At 39.2% G+C, this 22943-nt stretch overlaps 1 protein-coding gene across 2 annotated transcripts in view; it reads right to left on the bottom strand.

The window, feature by feature from the left end:
* Window positions 1-22943, bottom strand: part of WDR7 (WD repeat domain 7) — a 240191-nt gene that overhangs the window by 201245 nt on the left and 16003 nt on the right. For both annotated transcript variants that reach the window (XM_034442484.2, XM_034442485.2), the window contains exons 3-13: window positions 21413-21519; window positions 20771-20849; window positions 18958-19132; window positions 16399-16475; window positions 14363-14482; window positions 13547-13692; window positions 12151-12265; window positions 11002-11143; window positions 9530-9772; window positions 5823-6043; window positions 2317-2512 (exon numbers count right to left, since the gene is read on the bottom strand). In XM_034442484.2, coding sequence (XP_034298375.2) covers window positions 2317-2512; window positions 5823-6043; window positions 9530-9772; window positions 11002-11143; window positions 12151-12265; window positions 13547-13692; window positions 14363-14482; window positions 16399-16475; window positions 18958-19132; window positions 20771-20849; window positions 21413-21519 — 1621 coding nt within the window. The remainder of the gene's footprint in view (window positions 1-2316; window positions 2513-5822; window positions 6044-9529; window positions 9773-11001; window positions 11144-12150; window positions 12266-13546; window positions 13693-14362; window positions 14483-16398; window positions 16476-18957; window positions 19133-20770; window positions 20850-21412; window positions 21520-22943) is intronic.

The raw sequence follows: 22943 nt of genomic DNA, 5'->3' as shown, positions 1-22943 counted from the left end.
CTGGAATTTAGTTTCTTGGTGAATTCTAAAACTTAATTTGTTCTGTTTATAAGGCCACCCATCTCGCAAATGCAACGGTGGTAGGCAGCCACCAAAATAAAAACAATTTTTAAAAAAACAAATTAACAAGCAAGAAAAAAAATCTATAGTGATTGTTGAGGGTAAACAAAATCAACAACAACAAAAAAACAACCCTCTCAGTTGGTCATTTAACTTCCTGATTCTCAGCCAATCTGATTTAGGAGATTTAGGTGTTCCAGAACAGGGGTCTCCAACCTTGGAAACTTTACGACTTGTGGACTTTAACTCCCAGAATTCCTCAGCCAGCGCATGCTGGCTGAGGAATTCTGGGAGTTGAAGTCCCCACAGGTCTTAAAGTTGCCAAGATTGGAGATCCCTGTTCCAGAAGATAGGCACTGTGACAGAAAAGGCATGTTTCTACAAGTCCTATGAGGAAAACTCAGTCTCCTGGATTCTAATCTAGTATCTTAATCACTACATCAAGCGGGTGTCTATAGTTCTTCAGTGAATACAGGTAGTCCTTGGTTAATGGTCATAATTGGGACCAGAATTTCTGCCGCTAAGTGACAATTGTGGGTCATTAAGCTGATGGGGGTACCCGAGAGTGTGTGGGTGGCCAGTGAGGCACAGTAGGAAGGTAGAGGGGTTGAATGTGCTGAAAGTACACAGATGGCTGGCAAGATGGGGCACAAGCACCATGGGGCTGGGTAAGGTTGCACAAGAGTGCATTGGTGACCAGTGAGGAGTGGGGGATCTGGGGGTGGTTATTGCTGAGTAGGAGTGGGGATGTGAAGCTGGAAGCAGTCCCAGAGCCACCGTGTGGTAAAAAGCACCAGAGCCTCAGAGCGTCTCCTCACAGAAGGCCAAGAACTTGGAAGCAGACAAAAACTATGAAGATCAACTGGGGAGGGGGGGAGGGGCAGAGGGAGGTCGTAATTGGCTTGAACTTCATGATGTAACCACAGTGCAACAGTTATAAGTTCGAAGGCCGGTTGCAACTCCAGTTTTTCATCAAGCTCATAACTTTAAAGGGTCAATGAATGAATGGATGATAAGCGAGGAATAGATTTTATTTCTATTCCAGTTATGAAGGGAGGAGTGTCAGAGTATAACTGGAATAGGGCATAGCAACGGGTCAGCCAATGAGGGCTGTTTGGTAACTGAAACATAGCATTTGTTGTATGGGACCATAAGAGACAGTTTGGAGCCTGGGTGTGGCTTAACTTTTATATATATAAGCTTGAGGGCACTAGCTTCTCTCGTCTCCATTTTGCTCCTCCATTTTGTGCTTTCATTTTGTGCTGTGTTTGTACTTGCTATTTCTCTTCTCTACAACGTGGAAAAACCTACAAGGGTATTTGTATGCCTTATGTGTTTTGTATATAAAGACATTTTGAATTCTCCTTAATAGTCTGCTTGTGTGTGCTGCAACAAACTCTGACAGGCTTATGGGCATTGTTTAAAAGAAAAATGTTATTAAAGTTTAGGAACAAACTTCTTTGCCTTGTTAGACTTAGCAAGACAAAGAAAGAAATATATGTCTCAAGTCAAAGAAAAAGATATTTCTGACTTCTTCCTCTTATTTTGTATTAGAAAGGCATTGCTAGTTTGTGTCAACCCTGAAGCTGGCCTGGCTGAAGCCATCTTGGAGCTTCAGTGCTGCCATACTGGAGCTGAGGGATAGGGAGGGGGGGATTAGAGATAGCTGGGGTTGTGTAGTCAAAATAAAATACTTTCTGGACCATGTGACTGATTGTTTTGGGGTTGAGAGAAAAAAACTTTTAACTAGGTAAAAACCGTGGGAACCTTCAGAGTCAGTTTGCACCAGATTCGTGCCAATATGATATTTCCAGTAAAGCTATTCTTTGAGGAATTCATCTGCCTCAAAGTTTTGCTTGGTATGGGTCTATTACTTGGAATCCTGACAGTTTGCAGGGATATTTCTGAAAAGAGATTTCTTTCAAAAAAATAAACATAGAAACGACACTCCTTTGTTAATATAAGATTGAATAGTAGCATTGAATCACTCTCTACATCAGGGGCCCCCAACCCCTGGGCCGCGACCCAGTGCCGAGCGGCCGCCCGTTTGGAACCGGGCCACGGAAATGGTGGGCGAGTGTGTGACCAAAGCTGCATCTGTGAAAGTGGTACACACACACACACACACACTCGTGCAAAACCATTCCCTCTCCCTCGCCACTGCCGGTTTGCCAAGGTGAAAAGGTTGGAGACCGCGCTGTCCTACATCATTAAAAAAAAGTCCTTTGCCAAGTCCTTTGCACGTAGATAACTTACCAGTATCCATTTGCCATACATATACGGAACCATCTGTACAACCAACCACGAGGTAGTCATCTGAAGGTCTCCACTTGATGTTTTGAATAGGAAAGAGATGCCGGGAGGCTAACATGATGCACTTTTTTTCACGTAAACTTAGAAGTCCTACTGAGTGGTCACTGGCCACAGAACACACGCAGTGCTGCACCCTTGACTGAAAATGAGAAAACGGTATCTTTGATCATCTTTTTCTTAGTGGTAGATCTTTTATATTTTCAATCTTTTATGTTGAAATAAATGTTCTTTCCTTATGGAATAAATTAGGGCAAATTGTGTGGTGAGCAAAAAAAAAAAAAAGGAGGTTAACAGCTTGAATTCTACCTACCATAGTGTGAACTTTTTTAAAACACAATTTTTATTGAAGAAGTTTTTCAACAGAAATAAAAACAGTAATAACTTTGAATTAAAGAAGAATAAAGAGAAGCAATAATGAAGTGAAAAGAAAATATGGAAAATAGATGGGAGGGCAGTGGAGGAGAGGAGAGGGGAGGGCAGGGGAGGAGAGGGGAGGGGAGGGGAAGAGAAGAGAGGGGAGGGGAGGGGAAGAGAAGAGAGGGGAGGGGAGGGGAAGAGAGGAGAGGAGAAGAGAGGACAGGACAAGACAGGACAGGACAGGACAGGAGAGGCACTTTTAAAGAAACGGCTTCTAGTATTCTTGAGAACGCTTATAGATATATATTTTATTTTATGTATTTCCTCTCTATGGTTACATCCTACTTTCCATCAACTACCCTATCTAATTTTAAAACCCATAAATCACAAGTTACCACAGTATGAACACTTAACCCTAAATCACCTCACTTTAAGTATAACATTTACTCTCTACATCAGATGTGTTTTGCAAGTTACTCTGGACATAATGCAAAAGTGCTATCAGTTCAGCTCTGTTGAAGGGCTGACCATGATGGCAATTTCTAGAAAGACTTTGAAATTCAAAAGATCAGTCAAAAGATAGATATCCTCGAATCAAAGAAAGATACTTTTGTTGCCTTCTCTTTTTGAGGCAATACAGCCAATACCATTATTGCTTACATTATTAAACAATAGTTACATCGCTATGCAAGCCAGACAAGCTTTTGTCAGTGATTTACTACAATGGGAATTTTCTTAATTGTCACATACGTACCATTGGGATTTGGCCTTCTAAGGATACATATTATAAAAGGTCACAGTTATGATAGGGCATGGTTTTAGGGAAAGTAAGTTTAGAAAGAATATGGGAGCAGGGGTACTATTCAGCAGGTTCTGGAGAACCAGTAGTAAAAATTTTGAGTAGTTCAAAGAACCGGCAAATACCACCCCTGGCTGGCCCCAGAGTGGTGTGGGAATGGAGATTTTGCAATATCCTTCCCCCAGGACTGGGGAGGGAATGGGGATTTTGCAGAATCCTTCTCCTGCCACACCCACAGAACCGGTAGTAAAAAAATTTGAATTCCACCACTGTATGGGAGTCAACCATTGCAAAAGGTGCCTTGATACAGTTCTCTGCTAACTAAGATTCAAAAGTAGCACATATAAAATGTTCAGAGCTAATCATATTCCTCAGGAAGAAAGGAAAGCCTGAATATGGAAACTTTTCAGTACAAAAATGTGTTAATTAAAAAGGCTGGGATGATCAGATGTATGATTTCTAAAATATTACACAACAGCTCCCATTAATTCTTAGCTACCACAGCCAGCAACTGGGAATTACAGAAATCACAATCCATTACATTGGGAGGGTAACACACTGGGAAAGGCTAGAACAAGATATTGTTATTTATATGGTTTGGCATTTATGTAAGGTATTTAAACACAATAAAATAACTCTTTGTATAGTGAGCCGAAAGCTATATGGGACTTTAATTCCTGCCAAACAAGTTGGCTTATTGCAGTCTAGAATCTAGAGCATAAAAATGATTGGGTCTGGCAGCCAATTCACATCTTACCTAGACCATCTATTAACTGTGGTGTTTGCTCCCCTTTTCCCGTTATTTTTCCTCTATATAACTTCCAGGAATTTCTAAGCAGGAATCCTCTAAGGCAGGGGTTCCCAATCTTGACAACTTTAAGATATGTGGACTTCAACTCTTAGAATTTCCCTGGCTGGGGAATTCTGGAAGTTGAAATCCACATGTCTTAAAAATTGCCAAGATTGGGAATCTCTGCTTTAAGGACTATATATTTTGAGGGGTCCTTGGTGCTCTCTTAAAAGTTCCAAAATGCCAGGGAATTTCTAGAAGCCTGGCACTCTGACAAATCAGCCATCAATACACACATAGCAATAGCACTTAAGACTTATATACCGCTTCATAGTGCTTTTACAGCCCTCTCTAAGAGGTTTACAGGGTCTGCCTATTGCCCCCAACAATCTGGGTCCTCATTTTACCCACCTCGGAAGGATGGAAGGCTGAGTCAACCTTGAACCGATGAGATTTGAATTACTGAACTGCAACTGGCAGTCAGCTGAAGTAGCCTGCAGTAGTGCACTCTAACCATTGTGCCATCTCGGCTCACATAGACATTAACAACATCTATAGACTATACAAAAGAGAAAATCAAACAGCCCAAAAGAGAAAAAGACTCCATCACCTCTCCATTAGTAATCAGCACTCAGATCAGCATAGATTAACTCCAAGGTTAACTTCAGACCAACAATCAAGTAAGCAATACTCCAATCAAGAAACTGCCAAAGAGCTATTAGTAAACAGCCCATCCAAAGACTCTCTAAGACTGCCCCACCCACACAGACAGGTAAAACACCAGAATATAAACTGACAACAGCACTCCTTACTAGCACTGATGTTACCTAGAGTAATGAACTGCCTGCAAGAAAACAAGCAAGCTCAGAGACTACCAAGGACCGCTCATTTCATCCCTGAGCTACAAATAATTCTCCTTTATTGGTACTATATATTTTTATAAACCATTTCCCAAATATACAGTTCTGTGTAAAATGTTCTAAACCGTATCATAATTTTATTTATTATTTTCCACTAATAGATATTTGTGTGCATCTATTCCCATTAGTCCCTTTGTTACTACTGCAACATCTCCTAAATTGCAAATATCAAAGTACTTGTTCACAATTTAAACATTGAATTAAGCAGGAATTAAGTTTGCAATAACCTCACAAATTGGACAAATTATTCTGTCACTTCTGAAGGCATGAGCGAGTGTATGCATAATAAAGTATTTGTATTTAAATGGTACTTTGGATATTCTGCTTTACTGTTTTGTTTCGTTTATTTTATTTAAAACATTTATATAGCTGCCCATTTTTCAGCCAACTCTGTTGTATACTGTCCTTTACATTACCTTTCAAAATGATATTCCAATTTTTGAAAATAAAATAAAAGGTTATAAACACAAGTTAGACTAATAATACAAAAAGATTTTCATCAAAACAATTTCAAGTCTTGAAATATTATTCTTTATATTAGTCTTAAGAGAGGCAGGAGCCAAGGAGATGTTCATTAACTTACACTGCAATTTTCTGGAGGAACCAAAAGCTGAGTGATTTCTCCACCATGCACACAGAAGATGTGCTTCATTTCTCCAGAAAAGATGTCCCATATAATGACCGAAAAATCTACACCACCCGAGACCAGGTATCTTTGATCGTAACGAGAGGAGACCTGGTGAGGATACAGCAAACAGGTGACTTTGTTTCGATGACCCCGCAGAGTTCTGTGAGGTGGCCAACCTAAAACATTAAAGCAGAAGAAAACACAAAATGTCATATATTTTGGGTCTGTAGGCATTCTTGGTCATTTCAAGATAAGAAGAAAATGAAACAGGAGCGCATATGTGTTTGTGTAATAAAGATATGCAAATAACACTGTACAGTAGGAAAAGATTTTGGTGATAAGTCTCGGTATTCCATTTCTAATTTAGTTCATTTTCAATCCAATTTCTTTTGACGAGGTTACTCCCATTTAATTTGCTACTTGTTAATAAAATTGGCATTTAGCATGTAGCATACCCAACCTCACATTAAGTGAAGCTACAAGAAGATGGGAGATCAATTCCCTATGACAAAATGGTACATGCATTGCTACATATTTGATGGCCAATGCATGAAATATGTACAAAAAAGCGGCTAGGTATGTTTCACCTTCTAGGGCCAAAGATATATCTCTTTCTAACACCCACTTTAACCAACAGAGTCTTGGCAGAGTCCCAACAGAGTCCCCCAGGCCCCAGTGATGGCGAGTCCCAGCTGGGGCTCGACACAGAGACAATTCCATTTGAAGTGATAGTTAATAACTTGAGGCTTCCAATGATAAACCAACAAATAAACAAAAGCTTGAAAGAAAAACTGTCTTCCTTCAGGAAAATGGAAAATATATTCGCAAAAGTAAGACGTATCCAAATCAGAAACCTTTGTAACAGAATGAAAAACTCGAGAGTAGGAAGATTGAAAATCACACTTATTGAAGATGGCTACCATTTAAAAGGTCTTATTTATTTAATTCATTCAATTGTTTAATTCTGTTGCCAACAACTTGTCTATGACTCTGGACAGCTTACATCCAGTTAAAAGCAACCAAAATCACCCAAATAAAAGACACCTTGCCTGTTATATCTGCACAAGTAACACCCCCAAAAAAAAAAAAAAAGAGGTCATCTAACATTGTGGCACTGTGCTAATAGGAAAACTATTGTTTTCAGCGATAAAATCCTCTGAAGTCTGCTACCAGTTCTGTGAGACTGCTACCGAGTGTGTGCTTCGCGCATGCATGTGCACCTGAGGTGCGCCCACCCAGCACTAAAAAAAGGAACATTTTGAAGCCTTCTGAGTCTGCAAAGGTAAGTAGAACAGTGTGTGTGTGGGGGGGGAATCAGATGTGCCACGCGATTTAGATTAGCTAGAAAGCAGGAAATCCGACGATTCTAGCTAATATAAATCGCACATCACAGCTGATCGTTGCCCAGCTGATCATCGGAAATACCGATTCAACCAAACTGGTAGCATTTTTTACTACCGGTTCAGGAGAACCGGTCCAAACCGGTAGCATTTCACCCCGATTGTCTTCCATAAGGAAGATAGGATTAAGGCCACCTGAATCTTAGGAGTATGTTGTTCCACAGGGTAGGCAGACTGACAAGAGAACATATACCTCTTATTAGGCAAAAATAACTGCAGCCTACATACAACTCAGCCTTACGCTCTGAAAGGCTTTGCACATGACAACCAGCATCTTAAATTGCACACAAAAACACTAGTGGGAGCTATTGTAGCTTGTCATGCAGTCATATTATGTGAACCTACTGAAGTGTACACGGACAGCCCCTCGTACAGCATGTTTCACTACTTCTCTAAATGGGATTCAGAAGAAGTCACCGCAGATACTTTAAAACAGGTATCCTGTTTTCAGTACAAATCATAGTTTCTGATGAATGGTACCTGTCGTCTGACATTCTTCTGTTAAGTGAAACATATGAACCAGTTATTCAAAGTAACCTTCCATTCTAATAAATTTATTCAAGGTGATTCACTCACTACCTGACAGCCGTTCAATTGTGAGTTTATTTTTACTTCATTATGCACGTGAAGCAACTGATTCAAGTGTCCTATTATTTATTCCTGGGATGATGAAGATGAAGATGATGAAGATCATCGTCATCATCATCACCAAATTCATTGACAGACCACATATCCTTTTGCTACCACAAAGATATTATCATCAATATATTCCCATCTTTGATCTTTGCAGTAACTTTAAAAGCAACAATAATAATTGACTGGTCCTACAACAGATTTATTAGAGTCTACAGCAGTGATGCCTAACCTTCTTGCCATCGCGTGCCCGGGGGGGGGGGCACGAGTGTGCGTGCCCACACCCATAATTCTATGCGTCCCGCCCCCACACATGCGACCCCCCCCGCTCCCTCCACTCCTGGCACGCGATGGCCTGGTAGGCCCGTTCTTCTTTCTCACCTGGCTCCAGGGCCTCTCTAGGAGTCTGGGGAAGGCGAAAACGCCCCCCCCCCCCGAGGTCCTCCGGAGGCTGAAAACGGCCCATTTAACAACTTCCGGTGGGACCGGAAGGCCCGTTTTTTGCTGTCCCCAGCCTCCAGGGCCTCTCTATGAGTCTGGGGAGAGCAAAAAACAGCCTCCCCCCCCCCGGAGGTCCTCCAGAGGCCAAAAATGGCCCATTTGATAACTTTGATAACACCGGTCCTACCGGAAGTTGTTAAACAGGCCATTTTCGGCCTCCGGAGAACCTTGGGGATGGGGGAGAGGCCGTTTTCGCCCTCCCCAGACTCCTAGAGAGGCCCTAGAGCCAGGTGAGAAAGAAAAATGGGCCTTCCCCACCTCCTATCCCCATGCCCTCTGGAGGCAGGAAACAGCCTGTTTCCCTACTTCTGGTGGGCCCAGAAGAGCTGAGCTCACATGCCCACTGATATGGCTACGTATACCACCTGTGGCACGCATGCCATAGGTTCACCATCATGGGTCTACAGTATTCATGGGTATTCTGATCCTATTATCCCGTTCGGGTTACAAATGCAAGGCACTGGAACAAAATAAATGATGCCAATTAAAATTTATTTTTATGAAATGCTTTGAACTCTTTGAAATATTGCCGTATCATTCAGAAATAAACTCAAAGTACTTTCAGCATAATTCATAAATTAAAAAATAATAATTTAACGATTATAACAATTTCAGGCAATAATTATTCCATGCATAAATGGAACAACCTCTTCTATATCAGTTAAATATGAATACATATAGTCCTCGACTTACAACACTTCATTTAGTGACAGTTCAAGGTTACAACGGCACTGAAAAAAGTTATTAACTGTATTTCACACTTACGACCATTGCAGCATCCCCAAATTCAGTGATCAAAATTCAGATGCTTGGCAACTGACTCATATTTATGACCGTTGTTTGTGTCCCAAGGTCACGTGATCTCCTTTTGCGACCATCTGACAAGCAAAGTCAATGGGGAAGCCAGATTCACTTAAGAATCATGTCACCAACTTAACAACTCCAGGGATTCCCTTAATAACTATGGCAAGAAAGGTCGTAAAATAGGGCAAAATTCACTTAAGGAAAGTCTCAGCAGCAGAAAAATGGGGCTCAATTGTGGTCGTAATCGAGGACTACCTGTACAGATAACCAATTTAAAGCCCACGATTTAATAAATCATCCCGGAGCCCTTGTTATTTCACACACCTCTTCTGCACATATGTTCATCTTGCAAAAGCTGAACTATGGCAGTCTGAGTGGCTGGAACAATCACAATACTTCCATCTTCACGACCACAAACCAGTCGCCCATGTGCTGGGATGTAGACACTTGCTGTCACCTTCAAAGGATCGTCACTATTTGGGATGAAACTCAACTGATCTATAATACCAGCTGGGTGAAGTTTGCTAAACGCTTCTTGTAGAGAAGTAGAAGTAGTAACCGGCAATCCTGTTTTTTTAAAAAAACAAAATACATTTAAAATATTAAATAAATGAAAGGCTCAGAAAAAGCAATGCCACAGATAATTTTCACTAAACCAAAATCTTTTTTTAAAAAATTAAGCTTGTGCCTGGCCTTGCATAGCAGTTTAGAATTTGCTTGTGTGAATCATAAATGAAGCAGTAAGGAGGGAATTTACTAGGGGGTGGGAACTGGCTAGTAGGGAGTAGGGTAGTAAACCATGGTGAATAATTCTAAAGGATTGGGCAGAAGAGTAGGAAGGATAAGATAAACCTATCTGCTAATTCCTGTAATTAAATATAAAATGCATATAATGCTTCCCTCAAGTGGGGCCTGACTCTCGATGGCAGCAACAGAGAAGCGGCTTGTCCCTGGGGATATGTTTTCATCTTACCAGTCTAATTTACAGCTTGGGTATTTTCTGATACTTAATAGAAGAGAATATTTGTAATTTTGGGTTGAATTGTGGAGTTCTTGGTGCCCTCTGAACTTGGTTGTTTGCTTGCAGACATTTTCATTATCCAACTAAGTTATAATATCAGTGTGACGGTTACCTAGTTCAGAGTTCCCCAAACTTTTGGGTTTTGCGGACCGGCAAGGGGGGGGGAGAGAGGGGATGGTTCCGTGCAAGCGGCCAGCAAGCACGCACCCACGCAGCTCCATTTGCGTCAGCGGTGGGTGTGCTCGCCTGCCCACCACTCACGCAAATGGAGCGTGCGTGCATGCACGCGCCTGCTGCTCACACCAGTGGGGATGCATGTGTGCCCGGATTCACCCACTGTTTCCGCGGCCCATCTGCCAACAGCTGACGGCACACTAGTGAGCCATAGCCCAAAGGTTGGGGACCCCTGACAATAGAATAGAATAGAATAGAATAGAATAGAATAGAATAGAATAGAATAGAATAGAATAGAATAGAATAGAATAGAATAGAATAGAATAGAATAGAATAGAATAGAATAGAATAGAATAGAACAGAACAGAACAGAACAGAACAGACTAGAATTCTTTATTGGCCAAGTGTGATTGGATACACAAGGAATTTGTCTTGGTGCATACGCTCTCGGTGAACAATGAAGCATTTGCAAGCAAACAACCAAGCTCAGAGAGCACCAAGAACTCCCCGTCTCCTGATTCCTCATCTAAATAGAAACCAAGGCTGGTCCTTCTTGAAAGTTACAGTACTAGGTGCTACTACCTTCTGTGACAACAATTACCTTCAGTCATAGTTTCCTTGTCAAGTGAATCTGGAATACTCCAAATTGTGAGCCTCCCTGAAGAGTCTCCCTGGATTAGTAATTTATGGAAACACTCCCTACGTCCATAGAAGAATTGAGTGACAGGAGGGCAGATTAATAACTGTAAAACAAACAAGATATGAAACAGCATTTTAGACAAGTTAACAAGTAGAGTAAATCCCAATTCTATCATGTCTGTGTCATGCTATGTTGCCTATCTGAGATCTTAATTTCAGGACTGCTAACTGAACAATGTCAGGAAACATAGTCTTATAAAAGGAATAACTAACAATGTATATCTAACCTTACACAATAAACAGTATATGTGCAAGATATATAGTATATATGTGCAATATATAGCATGTGTGCAAAACAGAAGTTATTCAATAGCAGCAATTGTTAGCACTCTTTTAACCAATCAATACACAATATAATTTCAAGATGGTGTGCAGAAAAGGCACATTAAAGAAATACAAATCAAAGCTAACATTGTTTATTTGATTTTCAATCTCCCCCAGATCTGGAATCTTTGGGGCAAACTAAAAGCTACAAAAACAGCAACACCCTGTAATACAGCCCAAAAGAATGTGTTAATAAACTACACCGTGAAAATAAAAATGATGTAAAAAGTAAGCATCCCAATGAAATTATACAGTATAAGAAAATGGCTATTAAAAACATCTGGAAGAATAGGAATTTTTGGGATACCAAAAGGACATGTGCAAAACTGCTGGATATATCTCCCTGTAGAAAGCGCTCTTATATTAAGTGAAAAAAATGAAATCAGTACCAAAATATAAGTAAGCAGCAACGTATCCATGATCTCAAAAGTGTTTCAAATTATTAGCTTCTAATCCAGTGGTGAAATCCAAATTTTTTTACTACCGGTTCTGTGGGCGTGGCTTGGTGGGTGTGGTGTGGCTTGGTGGGTGTGGTTTGGTGGGCATGGCAGGGGAAGGATTATGCAAAATCCCCATTCCCTCCCCATTCTGGGGCCAGCCAGAGGTGGTATTTGCTGGTTCTCAAAATTTCCACTACTGGTTCTCCAGAACCTGTCAGAACTTGCTGGATTTCACCCGTGTTCTAACCAAATAAAGCTTCTAAACAAGAAAGCAGGTCAAATCTTACCTGTTTGTCTGCTTTCTGCTCTCCTTGGTCTACAGTACAGTAGAGCTGAGGAGGACTGAGGTTTTCAATCACTTTTCCAACATCACTTCGAAATGACTTGCTAGCTGGTAAGCAACTGGAAACCAGAATGTTTATATCTACCAGCTCATATAACAATTAAAAAACATATCTCAAATTGCAGCTTTAACATCCACATTATAATAATGGAATAGATCTATTAGCGCAGTATTTCTTAACTTCAGCAACTTTAAGAATTCCTGGATGGGGAATTCTGGGAGTTATTCCACGCATTTTAAAGTGCGAGGCTGAGAAACACTGAGTTAAAATGGGAAGGGGTTATATTTAATATTTTAAATATAAATGTAGAAATAATGTAGAAATCCACATGAAAAGCAACAGAAGAAAAATAGTTCTAAAATGCGAGATCAATTTGTACAATACGATCTAACATAAGGGTAAAAGCCATTATCCAAACTTAAGAATAGTTCAGGAGCTGGTTTGCCTAATTAAGTTGACAAAATTAGCATAGAGGTAGAAATAATACATTTCTGCAGATCTAAATTTAACTACTCACAGGGAAATTTAAAAAGCTAATCACCTACACACTGACAATATCAACTTTATCCTTCATTCAGCTTCACAAACTGCATAATAAAGCCAGTTCAAACATATTTATTAATCTCTGTCACAGTCCCTCTCTCTTCTTTTCTTGCACATCAAAAGAAATTCTATCCTGCACATAGAAAGAAATAAAGCTGATACCAGTTTCCTATGATGCCCAAGTTCATAGTACTGGGATGTATTCTATTTTGTTGTTGTTGTTGTTCTTCCAATCAAACATGTCCAAGGAGCCGTAGTGGCACAATGGTTAGAGTGCAGTATTGCAGGCTAATTCTACCAACTGCCTGCAGTTTGATTCTGACCGACTCAAGGTTGACTCAGTCTTCCATCCTTCCGAGGTCGGTAAAATGAGGATCCAGATTCTTGGGGGCAACATGCTGACTTTGTAAACCGCTTAGAGAGGGCTACAAAGCACTATAAAGCAGTATTTAAGTCTAAGTGCTATTGCTACTCTCAGAGACTGTCTGGAGTAGTCTCTGTAGCTTTCTTGACAAGGTTTTCAAGGAGTGGTTTGCCATTGCCTCCTTCCTAGGGCTGAGAGAAAGTGAATGGCTCAAGTTTGCTGTCTAAAGCAGGACTAAATTCATGACTCCTGGTTTCTAGCCTGATGCCTTAACCATATCACCAAATTTGCTCTCTGTTCTAATGACAGATCAGTAAAAAATGTATGGTTTGATAAACTAATTTATTAGTATCACTATCCCTCATTCTGTCTGAACACACAGAACTCTAGATAGTAATCTTTATTTATTTATGCCCTATTAATATCACATACCTGGCTGGCAGTTTATATATAAAACTTTGTCCATCTTCAGTCCATATTATCACTTTGTCTGCTGACACAAAATCACCTCCTGTCCATGTCTGTCCATTTTCACTTGGGACTGAGAATAACAAGGAATAATCTCCAGCATCAAAAACCTAAAGAAAAGTAATTGCATAACATAAATTAATTGTAAATTAAGATACATACATAATACAAATAGCCTTTCTTATAGTGGCAGCAATTAGTGTTTTATAAAAAATGCATTTATTAAACCCTTTCAATTAAAAAAAAAAAAAGCAAAAGACACCCAATGGAATTTACATCTTTAGGATACCTAAAGAACATTTTTAGAAATGTACAACAAAAATATAAACCATCGATAAAACTTTTCAATTCAGAAAATCAAAAACCTGCAGAAAATATATATATATATCGATCTCATGTATGAGAGGCCATACAAGGAGGCAAGATGCAAAAATACCGCAAAAAGTATATATTCAGTATCAGAAATAATTCTCTCTAAAAAAAAATAAAGGAAAAAGTTTGAAAGCAAAAGCATTGTGAGTATTTTATTAAATATTATTTTAACGTCTGGCTAAATGGTTGTAGTTTTCCATAAAGGTAGCAGTCCAGCAACTATGTATGTGAGTTCATGTACCCTGAGGCAATTAGCTATGCAGAGAAATCACCACAGACGAATCAATTTACAGTCCTGCCGTCTGGAGACTTTTTTTTTTTTTTTGCATGTTTGCCTCATGCACAATTTAAGTACATCAGACTGAACAACAAAGAAATGCCAGCTTTCACTTAACTGGTTATCCTTACCCTCCAGTATTTAGAACAAACTACCAAAAGTGATCGTTGGGTAAATGCACAGAAGGAAATGCTCTGGCAGTTCTGACAATAAATTGGTTTAGATTCCTCTTCAAAGATCGGTTCCGTATCCTTGGAAGAGATTAAAAGGAAGGAGAAATGTTAAGTCTTTTATGCAATAATCTACAATACAAATTTTTATTTCTCTACTCCGCCTTTCTAAATTTCTCTTTTCTATTTCTCTTTGTCCCGTTCCTTTTCTAGCCTTGAATCCTATCTAGAACGATTGATTTCAAAATACAAATATTTTTGACAGTATGTATTTCTTATTTTTAAATTCAGTGTATCGTTTTAAAATTCCTTTTTTGGGTAATTTTTTTTCTTCCATTTAGCATTTTATTGAGTTATAAAATAAAATAAGATACAAAATATGAAATTAAATAGGAAAGCTGTTGGGGGAAGGGGGGAGGAAGAAGCGAGGAAGAGTTAAGAAAAAGAAAAAGAAGGTTGATTTCCGAATCCGTGTTGCAGTAAAATAAAACATTAACATCAAACCACAACTATTTGTTTTTTCGTAATAATATAAACTAGCCATTTTTATAAGGATCTATCAATCTAATTGGTAAAACCCAAAATCAAAGTTTCATTCTTTTCCACTTCAATCACAAAGTTCAGAGGTGGTCTCCATGTGGAAACAAAAGTATTTCTATTCTTTTCTTTAATCAAAATAGTCAATTTTATATCGTTTTAAAATTCCATTACAGTATACAATCGTATTTAGAATTCAACTGTTGTTGGGGAAAAACTGAGCCCTAGAAACATGATAAGAACGAATTCTCCTTTCTTGAAACAGGTAAAATATTCAGGACAAGAACTGAAGAACTAAAACTGAAACTGAAAAGTGAATCCACATTTAATCCACAGTTTACAATATCAAATCTTCTCTGTCTGCATAAATCCCGAGTGTCAAACTTGCGGCGTCACGTTGCCGTCACGTGATATATCAAGACATTTTTCTCATTCGCGAAGCTAGGTATGGGCATGGCCTGCGGGTGACACATCTGGCCTGCAAGCTGCCAGTTTGACACACCCCTGGCATAAATGAATGTATTCTAATCATTTTATTTATTTATTTTATTTGATTTCTATACCGCCCTACTCCCGAAGGACTCAGGGCGGCGCACAGCCAAACAATAAAATACATACATACAAAATTTAAAAGTAGAATTAAAATCAAATTAAATAGTTTTGGCCCAGACAAATTAAAACCCCAAACAATTTAAAACCAATTTTAAAATTTGAATATATAAAATACTAAAAGATATTAAAAAATTAAAAATCTTTTATGAAAGAGGGAGAAAATTAGGCCAGGCCCGCCTGGTGAAATAATAAGGTCTTTAGAGCGCGGCGGAAGGTGCGCAGATCCGGGATCCTCCGTTATCTCCGGGGGGAGCTCGTTCCAGATAATAGGTGCCCCCACACAGAAGGCTCTCCCCCTGGGGGCCGCCAGTCAGCATTGTTTGGCCGACGGCACCTGGAGGAGCCCCTCTCTATGGGAGCGTACCAGCTGGTGGGAGGCTATTGGTGGTAGTAGGTGGTCCCGCAAATACCCAGGTCCTGAGCCATGGAGCGCTTTAAAGGTGGTAACCAAAACCTTGAAGCGCACCCGGAAGACCACCAGGAGCCAGTGCAGCTCGCGCAGGAGGGTTGTTACATGGGAACACCATGTCGCTCCCATTACCACCCGCACGGCCGCACTCTGCGCCAGTTGGAGCCTCCTGGTGCTCCTCAAGGGGAGCCCCATGTAGAGCGTTACAATAGTCCAGGTGGGAGATTTCCTAATCATAGCTTAGGAAAAACAAACAAACCTTCCACTCAACAAATTTTAAATAACCGCCAGGCATCAGGGATAGCATATCTCAGCAGAAATAGAAATATTGCTAAAAATCTTTCAAGGGTAACACAGCAGTGAAAAAATAAGTCAGTCAGACTGGCAATACTGGAAAAAAGAAGTTTATCATCATAAAACTATATTTGTTTTTCCTTACCTGTATGTGACTCACTTCAGAAGTTACAATCCATACTTTAAGAATGCCAGCCACAGATACTGCTACCACAGTGTCCTCTAGAGAAGAAAAAAATAATCATTGTTCCACAAGAGACACAGAATTGGAATTATTTCATAAATTCAGTAGCATTTAACTGACCCACACACTGTTCTTGACCTAGGCTTCCTTAGAAATTAAACAGAACAAACTTAGTCCTGGCAAACTTCTTTAATTCATACTGCTGTAAATTACTTTCATTTACAATCCGCAAGGCTTGATAAACAGTCTTTCAGAGGAAGGTTATCAACATCCACCTATCTCACGTGGAACGCTGCCAAAGAGCTAATTTCCAGACACAGGGCAAGATCAAACTTGGCACAGAGTCACAAACAGAATTTTCAAATCTTGAATCGGCCAGATAAACTAATTGCTTCCTGCAAAAGCTCACATCCCATTCACTTCTCTTTTATGTTTTATGGGAGGGGCCAATCATCTCCAAGCCTTACTCCCAAATCGGCCCTGTTTCCTTAATTGTTCCTGTCTCCTGGAAGCTCTGTGCATGTGCACACTGGGAACAGGCTCACACTGTTCTTCTGCCTCGCTGACGTCAGACTCCGGAGACTCTGAAGGCAGCAAAAAACTACCAGATGGCCTTGGCCCCCTCTCTGCCTCTGACTCAGAGCCATCGTCCGAGCCTTCCCCAGACTCCAGGACTGGCCCATGTTCCTCCCCAACCTCCTCACTGTTCAAATCTGCTGCCAGGTCTGCTGGCTATTGGCAGGCCACAACACACAATGAGAAGAAGATGCTGAGGATAAAATCTAAGAAATACATTTACTATAGGTCACATTCATGAGCTGAGAAGCTCAAGGGAATAGATATGATGTTGGTAAGTAGAAAACCAATTTCTTGACATACAAAGGATTTCAGATCCAGTCTCTACTCTCAGAAGCAAAATATTCTGTTCAGTCTATGATGAGCAGCTACCTGAGCCAAATGAAACTGAACAAAGATCTGATTTGATGAAAGGCAACTTCCTTTACTCTTGATATTTTCTCATTCTACATTAAGTATATGGTGCAATGACTAAGCTACCTAATCCAAAAAGGCTGAAGATTTTATGAAGGTACATGAAATCTTCAGCCTTTTGTGGGCTGTTCTTATGCTATGGAATTGCTTATGGCCCAGAATTCCTCTGACAGCTCCTCTTTCAAATTGTGGGTTGAAGATGGAGATTGGGTTTTTGTTGATTGATGTCCTCATTGGTTCTCACAGATTTAGTTTTTAAGCATATGCAAAGCATTCCTTAATCTTGGCTTTAAACATCCTAACATTGTTTTAAATGAATTTATTACCAATACCATGTTTCCCCTAAAATAAGACCCTCTCTTATATTTTTTGAACCCCGAAATAAGCACTTGGGCTTATTTTCGGGGAGGTCTTATTATCCACATGGGGCATGTGGAGCAAGACAGGGCACCCCTTGCCGTCTTACCTGATTTCCAGTTCTGTCTCCCTAACTAACCAGAGGAAATGGCAGGGACTGGCTGCACGTGTTTAAATATTTTCAGGGAGGGCTTATTTTTGGGGGAGGGCTTATTTTCAGGGGAGAGATTTTCAGGGGAGGTCTTATTTTCGGGAAAACACGGTAGTTGTATCCTAACTATTTAGTGTACCCTAAGTGGCTTACAATACACAATCTAAATACAATAATAAAACAATATAAAATGAAGTAAACGAAATAACATATGAAATAGAAAATAGTCATGGCATCAGCAAGAATTGTGCAAAGCCAAATTCAGGCGTGACTGAACTGATTCATGCCTTGCTTTTTTAATGATTTATTAATTTGTTTCTTTATTATTGTTCCACCCAGGACTTTGAAAAGGGATCATGAGGCCCCTCACTTCGTTCCATCTTTTATCATTTATTGATTTCACTGTAAGGTCTTGGATTCTTGTGAGGCAGTGTTGTTTGAAGTCAGGTGGCATATAAGTTTCATATGTTATTATTATTATTTATGATTGCCAAGACAATTCCTGAAAAATAAGAACCTGGACTATGGTTATTTATTTATTTTTATTTTATTTATTTTATTTTATTAAATTTCTATACCGCCCTTCTCCCGAAGGACTCAGGGCGGTGAACAGCCAGAAGATAAAACACAGAAATACAAAATTTAAAATAAATTAAAACGAATTAAATAATTTAGGCTGAATTTTAAAATACCCCATAATTAAACAGATTAAAATTTATGTTTAAAATTTAAATTTAAAAGAGGAGATGATTTAGGCCAGGCCAGCTTGATGAAATAAAAACGTTTTAAGCGCGCGACGGAAGGTGCGAAGATCCAGGATCCTCCGTATCTCCGGGGGGAGCTCGTTTCAGATCGTAGGTGCCCCCACAGAGAAGGCTCTCCCCCTAGGGGCCGCCAGTCGACATTGTTTGGCCGACGGCACCCGGAGGAGCCCCTCTCTATGGGAGCGTACTGGCCGGTGGGAGGCTATTGGTGGTAGCAGGCGGTCCCGTAGATAACCAGGTCCTAAGCCATTGGCTCACCTTGTGTTCTGTGAGATCGAATAATGCTCATAGAACTGATCCAGTCCTTGGAAATCTTCGACACCAAGGAATAAAGAACTTCAAGGCTGGTAGCATCCATAACAAGAATTTCTGGATAATGGCCATGACACAACAATCTCCCTTCACGCTGAGTCCCAGCTGTGAATTGATAGAACTAAAAGAAGAATGAAAGAAGGAGATCAGAGCCAGTCTAATATGCGGTACCCCAAATGCCAAATCATCAGATTTTCTTTATAAGTATCATGCATGCTCATAACTGCTTAGTCATTTTGTTAACACAGCATCGCAGCAATCAATCCAGGGGAGTAAAAACAAATGATTTTTAAAAGATGAATTAATTGAAGTCATTTTTTAGAATTTGCATTAGATCTGCAAGTTTTTCTTTAAATGTTTTGTTAAAAATGTAACAGTAACAATGTTGGAAGGGACTTTGGAGGTCATCTAGTCCCAACCCCTGCTCACGCAGGAGACCTGTACTAGGTCTACCACCGAACTGCCAACCTTTCTAATCGACAAGCTCAGTGTCTTAGCCACTGAGCCACTTAGTCAGGCTATCAACCTACCTAGCTCAGAAAGTATTGACCACTGAAAATACAAAAGATAGATGACAGTAAGCGTTCAAAAAGGTATTGAACAAAACCCCCAGGACTACCTCTTTTTGAACAATTAAAAGCAGCCACCTTTTTTGCAAAGCTCATACAACTGTTTAGAACAATAATTATGGTAAACATTCCTGATTAATTCAACTGGAGTTGTTTCATATTCTAATCATTCACATGCGCATACCCACTTGGATACTAAATAAAATGATCAAACCATCAATCCTGTTAATGAATTTAATGAAAATTAATGTAAAAATGTTGCTTTATAATAAAGGTGAGTGCCTACCACCCAAAATTGAAAGCTACTTCTTTTTCTGAGTATATAATAAGGTTGTATCAAATATTTTGAGAAGAAAATAATGATTAATGGAATCTTCCTGATCCAATAAATAATTAAACTGAATTTTCCTGACTAGTGATATAAATCATTATTTAAATCAATTTTATTTAAATCAGATTTACCCTATAACAAATTACCTGACTTTCACTATTTCTGCATTCCAGCTGGCTCCTAAAAGACAGCAAAAACAGGTGCCTTTAACTGTCTCAAAATAGCCATAATTTTATTTCATTTTTTGTGGTTGTTTTGCCAATTCTCCAAAAGATTATTAATAGTTTTAATTTTCAAATATTTCATCACATAAAAATACAGATATACTTGTATTGTGTATTTGAGTCACTTGAAAACCATATCAGATTAAAGCAAAGCTCAAAAGCAGTTTAATACACTGAAGCCTACAAATTTGTTTATATTTATATTTATACACAGCTACAGGTAGTCCTCGACTTACGATCACAGTGGAGCCCAAAATTTCAGTTGTTAAGTGAGCCATTCGTTAAGTGAGTTTTGCCCCATTTCATGACTTTTCTTCCCACAGTTGTTAAGTGAATCACTGCAGTTGGTAAGTTAGTAACACGGTTGTTAAGTGAATATGGCTTCCCCATTGACTTTGCTTGTCAGAAGGTCATAAAAGGGAATCACTGAACTTTGGGACACAGCAAAGTATGACCCAATTGCCAACTGTCTGAATTTTGATCACATGATTATGGGGATGCCACAATGGTCATAACTGTGAAAAATGGTCGTAAGTCACTTTTTTAAGTGCCACTGTAACTTTGAACGGTCATTAAATGAACTGCTGTAAGTCGAGGACTACCTGTAGTTTAATCCATACTTAAAAGTGTTTTACCTGTATGGCAGTATGAGTGCAGGCTAGTTTTGTAAATTCAATGCACCTTCCATCATTCACATCCCAAAGGCACATTTCTCTACAGGAAGAAAAAGAAGCAATGTAGGTATTTATTTATTTATTTATTTATTTATTTATTTATTTATTCATATTTGTATACCGCCCTACTCCCGAAGGACTCAGGGCGGTGAACAGCCATAATAAATACAAATACATATAGAAGTTAAAAACTATTAAGAAACAGATTAAGTAATTTAGGCTCAAAGATTAAAAACATCCAAATTTATCTAAAGAGGTTTAAAACCCAATTTAAAAGCCAATTAAAAAGGGAGAGTTAGGCCAGACCAGCTTGTTGGAATAGAAATGTTTTCAGGGCACGGCGGAATATGCGTAAGTCTTGAAGTATGAATGTTAAGCAATGATTATTTGGTACTCTCCCTGCCCCACAATTGTTTATTGATTGGTCATTTTAGGAAGGGGAGATGTAGAAGGATGATGCAAAAATTATACCTGGACTGCCTCTGAAGGCAAAAAAAATATTGCCCAAGCAGATTTTAAGGTAATATTTAATACTGTATTTATAAGAGACCTAAAATAATTCAGTCATCAACAGAAAACTTGGCTCAAAAAGAAAATCCTTACCCGCTTTCAGATGCACTCACTATATACTGTTTTTCACTTGAAGAACTGGCTTTGGATAAACAAGTGATTGATGCTGTATGACCAAACAAGAGAGCTCTAGGATTTATCTAGAGTCAGGGAGAAAAAAACCACACAAATAACCCCATTATTCAATTTCAAATACTACTAAAAAAAAATAAAAAGCATTGTCAAAGGCATGAGAATAGCAGAGACGTTTGTAAACTTTTCATACCTGTCGACCCTGAAAATGGCATATGCGTAGCCATATTTGATTGTAGTCTTTGTATGTTTTTTTTAATTAGCTTTTAAGTTTGCAAATAAATGAATTTAATAATACTTCAGGCTTATCACTTGCTAACTGTTGAAAGGGGGGTTATAAATATAAAGGGGGAATGTTGTGTCTAGGTGGCATTCCTTTCCTGTGGGAACAGAGAAGAAGCCTGCAGCTGGACGAAGGTGGAATCTGGAGTCACTGGACTGTTGGACTGAGGACTGATTGAAGATTGTGACTCGGGGGAAGTCTCATACTTTTGCTTTTATTGGGTGTAATTCTGGATCCTGTCCAGAGTCGGAATTACACCAAGCCCTTGCCAATTTAACGTGTACCTAATAAATAGACTTTGAAAATAGAATAGAATAGAATAGAATAGAATTCTTTATTGGCCAAGTGTGATTGGACACACAAGGAATTTGTCTTGGTGCATATGTTCTCAGTGTACATAAAAGAAAAGATATATTAGTCAAGAATCATAAGGTACAACACTTAATGATAGTCATAGGATACAAGTAAGCAATCAAATCATATTAGGAAACAGTCAATATAAATCGTAAGGATAGCAACAAGGTTACAGTCATACAGTCATAAATGGGAGGAGATGGGTGATGGGAACGATGAGAAGATTAATAGTAATGCAGTCTTAATAACTAGTTTGACAGTGTTGAGGGAATTATTTGTTTAGCAGAGTGATGGTGTTCAGGGAAAAACCTGTTCTTGTGTCTAGTTGTTCTGGTGTGCAGTGCTCTATAGCGTTGTTTTGAGGGTAGGAGTTGAAACAATTTATGTCCAGGATGTGAGGGGTCTGTAAATATTTTCACAGCCCTCTTTTTGACTTGTGCAGTATACAGGTCCTCAATGGAAGGCAGGTTGGTAGTAACTGTTTTTTCTGCAGTTCTAATTATCCTCTGAAGTCTGTGTCTGTCTTGTTGGGTTGCAGAACCAAAAAGAAGATGGATACCTTGGACTTTATTATTTGGGACACGTTACTTGGAGGTTTCACATTACCTTTATTTCCCCAATTATGAGTAAATAATTACTATCTCAAGGGATTTGGAAAAACAAAGTATGAAAAGTTGAGAAAACATTCTTCATAATTTTGAAAAGTAGGTTGCACAAGTCATTCAAGCATGAAGACTGTCAATTTGGCAACAGCTATTCCAAACATGTGATCTACCATTAAGAGTGTTTATAACTGGTTTCCGAAATTATAATTGACTGTATAGGAAATGATCCAATCCTCAAGGTCTTTAGTCT

Source organism: Pantherophis guttatus, chromosome 2 (genome assembly GCF_059756535.1).
Source record: "Pantherophis guttatus breed Tessera chromosome 2, ASM5975653v1, whole genome shotgun sequence".
Classification (NCBI taxonomy): Eukaryota; Metazoa; Chordata; class Lepidosauria; order Squamata; family Colubridae; genus Pantherophis; species Pantherophis guttatus.
This window is presented reverse-complemented; position numbering and strand designations above follow the sequence as displayed.